At 34.1% G+C, this 6,834-nt stretch overlaps 1 protein-coding gene and 1 long non-coding RNA gene across 2 annotated transcripts; one reads left to right on the top strand and one right to left on the bottom strand.

Moving 5' to 3' along the window:
* Nucleotides 1–377: 377 nt before the first annotated feature.
* Nucleotides 378–5,754, top strand: LOC114177792 (protein TOM THREE HOMOLOG 1). Its single transcript, XM_028063325.2, has 11 exons — nucleotides 378–750; nucleotides 874–964; nucleotides 1,094–1,146; nucleotides 1,243–1,335; nucleotides 1,439–1,510; nucleotides 2,709–2,781; nucleotides 2,875–2,920; nucleotides 4,318–4,381; nucleotides 4,488–4,541; nucleotides 4,622–4,699; nucleotides 5,265–5,754. The coding sequence occupies exons 1-11, from the start codon at nucleotides 586–588 to the stop codon at nucleotides 5,355–5,357; spliced, it is 882 nt and encodes a 293-aa protein (XP_027919126.1). The 5' UTR covers nucleotides 378–585; the 3' UTR covers nucleotides 5,358–5,754.
* On the bottom strand, nucleotides 1,605–6,380 carry LOC146887531 (uncharacterized). The gene is made up of 2 exons (XR_014993777.1): nucleotides 6,160–6,380; nucleotides 1,605–4,024 (listed from the first exon to the last, which is right to left on the bottom strand). It is a non-coding gene; the product is annotated as an uncharacterized LOC146887531 (long non-coding RNA).
* Between the last annotated feature and the right edge of the window lie 454 nt (nucleotides 6,381–6,834).

The following is a 6,834-nucleotide window of genomic DNA, read 5'->3' as shown; positions in this document are numbered from 1 at the left end:
TATTTATTTAAATGAAAAGTACTATTTTCTTAATTTATTTTAATTAAAAAATAATAATTTATTTTAATTTTATTTATAAAAAGCTTGTCTTGTCAACAAATATTTTTTTGTCAAAAATTCATTTTCTTTTCATAATTACTTTTAAAATTAATTTATTTGGAGAAGAGTGATCAAAGAAACACATGCAGTGGGGAAGTTTGTTTATTAAATAATTGTGAATAAAGATTTTTACAACAAATTAAATGAATATTACTTGTTCTATTTACAGGGATACGTGTAGCCAGCACGGCGTTTGGATTTCCGTTAATCCTTTCTCTCTCTTCTGTCTGAATCCAAATTATTTCACAATCGCCGGCCACAAAAATAAAACCCAACAGCAACAATAATAAATAATAAATTGTAAATGGTTCCAGAATAGGGGAAAAAAGACTGGAATATTTGGGAGAAACGATAACGAAACAATAATAATAAGTTATATAGAGTAAATTGGATTCTGTTACTCTTGCTTTCTTTTCCCACAGAAGACGAAGATCGAACCAATCTCCTTCCGTTTTGTGTAGAACCAACCATTCATCCAGCGATTCCATGGTGGCGAGAGGCGTGCCGGCGATGACGTTGGCGGCCGTGGCCGCCCTTGACTTAACGAAATCCTCCCACTGGTGGCGGGACATCAACGAGTCTCCGCTCTGGCAGGATCGCATCTTCCACCTCCTCGCCATCCTCTACGGAATCGTCGCGGCTGTCGCTCTGGTATTTTGCGACATCGTTTCCATGTTTCTCTATGCCAGATTTCTCTTTCGAGTTCCGATAGGGTTTTCTCTATGCTTGTTTTATTATTTGCTGATTCTTGTTATTGCAATCTTACAATTTTAGGTTCAATTAGTGCGAATACAATTGAGAGTGCCAGAATATGGTTGGACCACGCAGAAGGTCTTTCACTTTCTCAATTTCTTGGTGAATGGGGGTTTGTATCATTCTAGTCTAACCATTTTTCTTTTCGTTTGTTTTTTGTAATTAAAAGAAATTACTATTTGCTTCTATACGATGCTTGACATTTTCTGGCGCAAAGTTAATGCTCTTTTTGGTTTTGCAGTTCGGTGTTTTGTTTTCGTCTTCCGTCGGGATGTGCAGAAGTTACGGCCAGAGGTAGAAATAATTTGTTTCAGCTTTTTTTTTTTCCTTCAATTCCATCATAAATAAGTTTTTTATTCTCATAGCTAATGCTCAGCCTCGTGTGTGTAGATTGTTCAACATATCTTACTCGACGTCCCTAGTCTTGCTTTCTTTACAACCTATGCTCTGTTAGTACTGTTCTGGGCTGAGATTTATTACCAGGCAAGTCCAACTTGGGGTGATGTACTGCTTTTCTTTTTATTAGCGTGGGATATTGCTATTTCGGTGGGCTGATTATTGGTCTATGATGTTACATATTTTGCAGGCCCGCGCAGTATCTACTGATGGTCTCAGACCAAGTTTCTATACTATTAATGCTGTGGTTTATGTTATTCAGGTGAAAAGTTCTTGCCCATATTGCTCTTGTTACTGTTCCCATTCATTTCAGTAGGCTGTGCTTCTTTTTGAGACCATGGATGTTGCCTGCGGTCTGTTTCCATTTTTAATTGCATTTCTTGACTTTTGTAGAAACTACAATTAATAGTGTGTCAATCAATACAATACTGAAGCTATAAAGGTACAGCTAGAGCTGTATAAGATGCGTTGGCCCTCCTCACCTTATGCTTTGTAGAAATTGTCTTTCGTATAACATTTCTACCTGTACCCATTTCTGATACGAACTCCAAAATCCTCCGTAGTTGTTTCTTTGTTAGATCTGTTTCAAGTTGAACCCATCCATCTGCCCCATGTTTTTCCCCATAAGAGAACTGTTTGATTCCCAGGCTTGTGTTGGATGAAGAAATCTTTGCTTCTAATTACTGCTCACCACCATCCACCTAAAACTTCAAATGACCGTTATGGTGGACTGTTGATTTTTTTTTTTCAGGGTTGGGGTTCAAAATACAGAGAAATTACTGCTCCGATACCAAGTTATATAGTCATTGGTTCAGGGTTGGAGAAGAAGGAAAAGAGAAAGACAAGTCTAAAAGCTATAAACAGAAAATATTATTGACAGATATAATGTGTTCCAATACCTTAGCTTAATACTCTTGTTTATACTAATAATTAAGTCATGTTCTAATGCTAGTACAAGTCCAAAGTCTACTAGTAATATGCATAACAACTTTGTAACGGAAACAATCAAGACGTTATAAGATAATATAAAATATTTTATATTGATTAAGAAAATATTTTAAGTTTGTGTTTTTAACTTCATTTCTGTCTTCAATTTGATGTTTCGTTACTGAGTCAGCATACCTTTATTACTTTTTCAACTTTTCTGGGGCCAATGTTTTGGTGTTCTATGCTATCTATTTGGAATTTAATGTTGACTGGTTTTGAATTTGTAGATTTTTCTCTTTTTATTTATTTTGGTAAATGCTAGAGTATGTCTTTGTCGGTTAAAACTTAGAGCTGTCCCATACACATTTCTGTTACGTTTCTGTTGGGACAAGTGACAGTTGTTAGATGTTGTGATCTATGAATAGGAATCTTCTGTACATATATTATCAGTTCAGATATCAATTATTATTCAGATTTCTCTCAATCTCTCTGTAATGGCATTCTAACAGTAAATTCTTTTTTATGCATTACAGATTACTTTATGGTTGATATTATGGTGGAAACCTATCAGTGTGCTTGTCATCCTGTCTAAGATGTTCTTTGCAGGTTTAACTATATTTTATGATTTATGAGGGGTTAACTATCAGATTTGACGTACTGATCACGATTTTAATCATGTTTTCCTATGCATATATGTAGGGGTTTCTTTGTTTGCAGCCCTCGGCTTTCTTCTCTATGGTGGGAGGTGATTGTCTATTTCAATTTTCAATTGCATCTGTTGTTATTTGTTATTTGTTTAGATTATGCTATGAAATTAATGTGTATGGATTTAAGAATTACTTAGTTTGGAATTCTGCCTTGTCTGAACTTAGAAGAGAAAAACTAAAAAAAAAATCAACTCATATTACTAGATATAGCCAGTGGAATTCTTCAAATATTTACTACCTTTTTGAACGGATGAAATTTTTATAGTGCAAAAACATGGGTTCCGTACACATGTTTTGTTGTTAGGGTTTTGTCTGTATGTTGTCCCCTTCCTTGAAATTTGTATGGTCATAATTCTCAATAGCAGTTAAAATGTAAGTTAATTACCTTTTAGGGTGAAAGTGAAGTTTTAGACAGTTGTAATTGTTTAATGTGCTCCTGTATTATCCATATTCTCTCTCTTCTCTCTTCTGTCCTCTCCTGCCCATCTCAAACTACAATGTTTTCATTTTTATTTGTGTATTTGATTTTTTTAACCATCTTTCTTTCAATCTACTCTCTTTTATTTTCTATCTGTTTATTGAATTTCAGTAGTTGTGTTTTTGAAGTGTCACTGTTAAAAAGTCTTATATTACTATTTAGTTGTTTATCGTAAATCTAAAGTTTAACTATTATGAATTTTCATTGTAATTAGCTTATATATTAAATTTATATTTATTATGAATTTAAATTTCAGTGTAGTGTTTATGTATTAAAAATTTATTTTATTATGATTTTTAATTACATAAAAGTAAATATTTAGGTGGCATAATCAAGCTAAAATACTAGTTTGGATATAATGATTGTTAACCAAAGATCTCCAGTTATTATACAGAAAAAAAGTTAACATTTTCCCATTGACAGTCTTATGATTCGTTTTTTGTGATATGATGTCATGTTAAGAAGATCTAATGTCAACAAATGGCACCAAAGAAGAGGCCTTGGAATGGAATCCAATGCAAGTGTAAAGAACCCTTGAAAACAAGTGCTTTCTGCTTCAAAGCACCAAAAACACTGCACATATCACACTCTCACACTATCTAAGAACCTTTTTCCTTGACAGCTCTGAAGTACTTTCTCATGAAAAGCCCCAAAATGATCATTCCTGAAAAAAGTAGCTAATTTAAAATGCTGAAATTAGTGGTCATAGTTTCAGAGCTTATGTTGTACATTGGCTACAGATTATTTGAGTTGATACTATCAAGTACTTCACCTCAAGGAAATGATAGCTGAATGGGACAAAGGGTGAAGCTTTGAGAGCCTGGTGAACTCCTTAGAAAATGAAAGGGGAATTTACCAGCCTCTTTGTTATATTCTAAATTCACCAGTCTTTAGTATTAGTATTGTTTCATTTCCTCTTCCATCTTTCGTATTTCTTTTCTGACTGCTCTATGACAGACTATTCTTGATGCTGCAACGCTTTCCTGTTGAATCCAAAGGCCGACGGAAGAAGCTGCAAGAGGTGTGTATTCTGTTTTACAAGGAAACTTTTCTATATTTATCTGGTCTGCTCTTCACTGCTCCCCTTCCTTTACCCAGAGTTAATCTACCTGATCCTTCTAATGCAGGTTGGCTATGTGACTACCATATGCTTTTCATGTTTCCTTATCAGATGCGTTATGGTTAGCCCCTTTTCTTTAAAGAAAATACTGATTCCTATTGCATGGTTCGTACATTGAGTATGATCATATTTTGTTTTCAGATGTGCTTTAATGCATTTGATAGAGCTGCTGACCTTGATGTCTTGGACCATCCCATTCTGAATTTTATATATTACCTGGTGAGTTTGTATGTTTGTTTGTATTTCTTCATTGTGATACTTTTTTTTTCGGTATTCCCCACTTCTCATAGTTGTGCTGTTCAACTTGTATCGTTTTTTTTTTGCTTATATGGTTAATCTTGGTTTGTGATTAATTCTGAAAGCCCTGACACATGCCCTACTTAAATTTTGTTGGAGACTATTAAATTCCATGCATTGGTTTTATGAACCTATATAAATTCGTCATTTCTTTTTGGAACGTAATTTTGGTTTAGACTTGATTCTCAGTAGAGGCAAGGGAATTGATAAATTGAATAATCAAGTAATCGCTGTTTCAAATCCTCCAATTCATGTTGTTGTTAGGGGTATGTATATCCTGAGAAACTTTTCAACTTCTGGTGGAATTCTTTCTCTTGGAAAACGGGTAAATAATTTTCTGAAGTCAATTTAAAATGAACTGAAATGATTTAGGTGCTCTACCCGCTATAGATATTTTATGATTGCTCTCAAGGGTAAGTAATCAAAAAGGGGGTTTGTTTTACTTGTCCTAGGTCAGTTCCCTTATCCTTGTCACATTTTTGTGCAGTTGGTGGAAATATTGCCTTCTTCTTTGGTCCTTTTCATTTTGAGGAAGCTGCCACCCAAGCGTGGTATCACACAATATCATCCCATTCGCTGAAAAGATAGCATATGGAGAAAACTGAGTCAGGATTTCCTTGGTGGTTCTATGATTTCTTTGAAGTTTCCCGCACACCAAGGATAATTTCTAGAGGACACAGAAGTCAGTCTTTCTTCTGTTGAGTGACAAAGCTAATATCATTGTTTTAATGTTTCTCCTAAGGTTTGTAGGTTTTCAAACGTGACATTTTTATGGATTGTCAAACGTGGTAGATTGTGTTATATAAGTGATATTTGCATTGTCTCTAGGGAAATGTGGTTGCCGTTTCAGTCAGATTCAGCAATTCAACTCAATGAGCAACCTTTTTTGGGAGAAAAGGACACTGATATATTGTATAATAGTTTTCAAGTCTTGTAACTGCTACAAGTTGGTGAAATGTATTCTTCCTTTTCAGTCACCTTCCTGCTAATTCATTCAATTGTTTTACATCCCTACTTCCATTTCTTCGGTGAATTTGGCCAGGGCTGAATTAAATTTCTATTTTCCGTGATACTACTATGCTACTTTCAAATTTCCACGATGTATCTGATTATCCCTCAAATTTTAACCGCTACTAAGCTAAACGGAAATTTCCTTATTTTGGAACGTTCTCTAGCATTCATTTTTTATTCTACATCAACGTAGCTGTTTAAAAAATCCTAAGATTTTAACAGTAGCAATACATTACTGAATTTTCAAGTTGAATTGTACCTTGATAAATCATCATGAAATATCAACACTAAGATTATTAACGTCCCAGAAAACAAAAGTAATCAGAATTTCAAGCATGCACGCAAGAATCTTAGACGATCAGAGTTCATACCTGGGACATTTGCTGGAATTGGAAGATACAATTAATCAAAATCTTGCTTTCGGTTAGAGTTAATTGAATCTCTTGGTTGATGAGCGACTCGGCATTGTGGATTAGCCATTTTAGCCGATGGTATCGTCTCCAAATAGCATTGGTATCAAATATATGCCAGTTGGTATTTGAATGTTTGGTTTGACCTAGTTCATAGTTAACGAAAAGAATGACAGGTTTGAATTATTGGAAGAGAAGCACGTTCATAGTTAACGAAAAGAATGGTAGGTTTGAATTATTGAAAGAGAAGCACACGAGAATATCAGGAACGGCGTTCAGTTTGTACATATAATTATTGATTTGGTCCCTCAATTTGTTGAGTTGGTTTGATTTAATTCTCAAATTTTTGAAAGGTTCAATTTGGTCTCCGTGTTTTTAGAAAGTTCAATTTGGTACTATTATTTTGTAAAATGGTTCAGTTTAATACTCCTGTTATATTTCGTTTAATGTTGTTTGTATATTGATGAGATGTCATTGTAAGCGTAGTTAATTAGATTGGTTTGTTTGTTAGATGTAGTTAATATCATTTCCGTCTCTATGTTGATATTTTCTTGATCAAGTATATTTAGTATGGTACTAAATTGATCCACTTTAAAAAAATTAGGGTATCAAATTAAACATTCAAAAAATTAGGAA

Source organism: Vigna unguiculata, chromosome 3 (assembly GCF_037176805.1).
Source record: "Vigna unguiculata cultivar grain cowpea cultivar isolate G323 ecotype 2 chromosome 3, ASM3717680v1, whole genome shotgun sequence".
In the NCBI taxonomy this organism is placed as follows: Eukaryota; Viridiplantae; Streptophyta; class Magnoliopsida; order Fabales; family Fabaceae; genus Vigna; species Vigna unguiculata.
Note: the sequence above shows the minus strand (reverse complement) of the source record. Positions and strands in the feature narration are given on the sequence as shown.

Coding starts and splice junctions, on each gene's coding strand:
- LOC114177792 (XM_028063325.2), top strand. CDS start 586: ATGGTGGCGAGAGGCGTGCCGGCGATGACGTTGGCGGCCGTGGCCGCC. Junction 1,336..1,438: donor GGGCTGAGATTTATTACCAG/GCAAGTCCAACT, acceptor CATATTTTGCAG/GCCCGCGCAGTATCTACTGA. Junction 1,511..2,708: donor CTGTGGTTTATGTTATTCAG/GTGAAAAGTTCT, acceptor TATGCATTACAG/ATTACTTTATGGTTGATATT.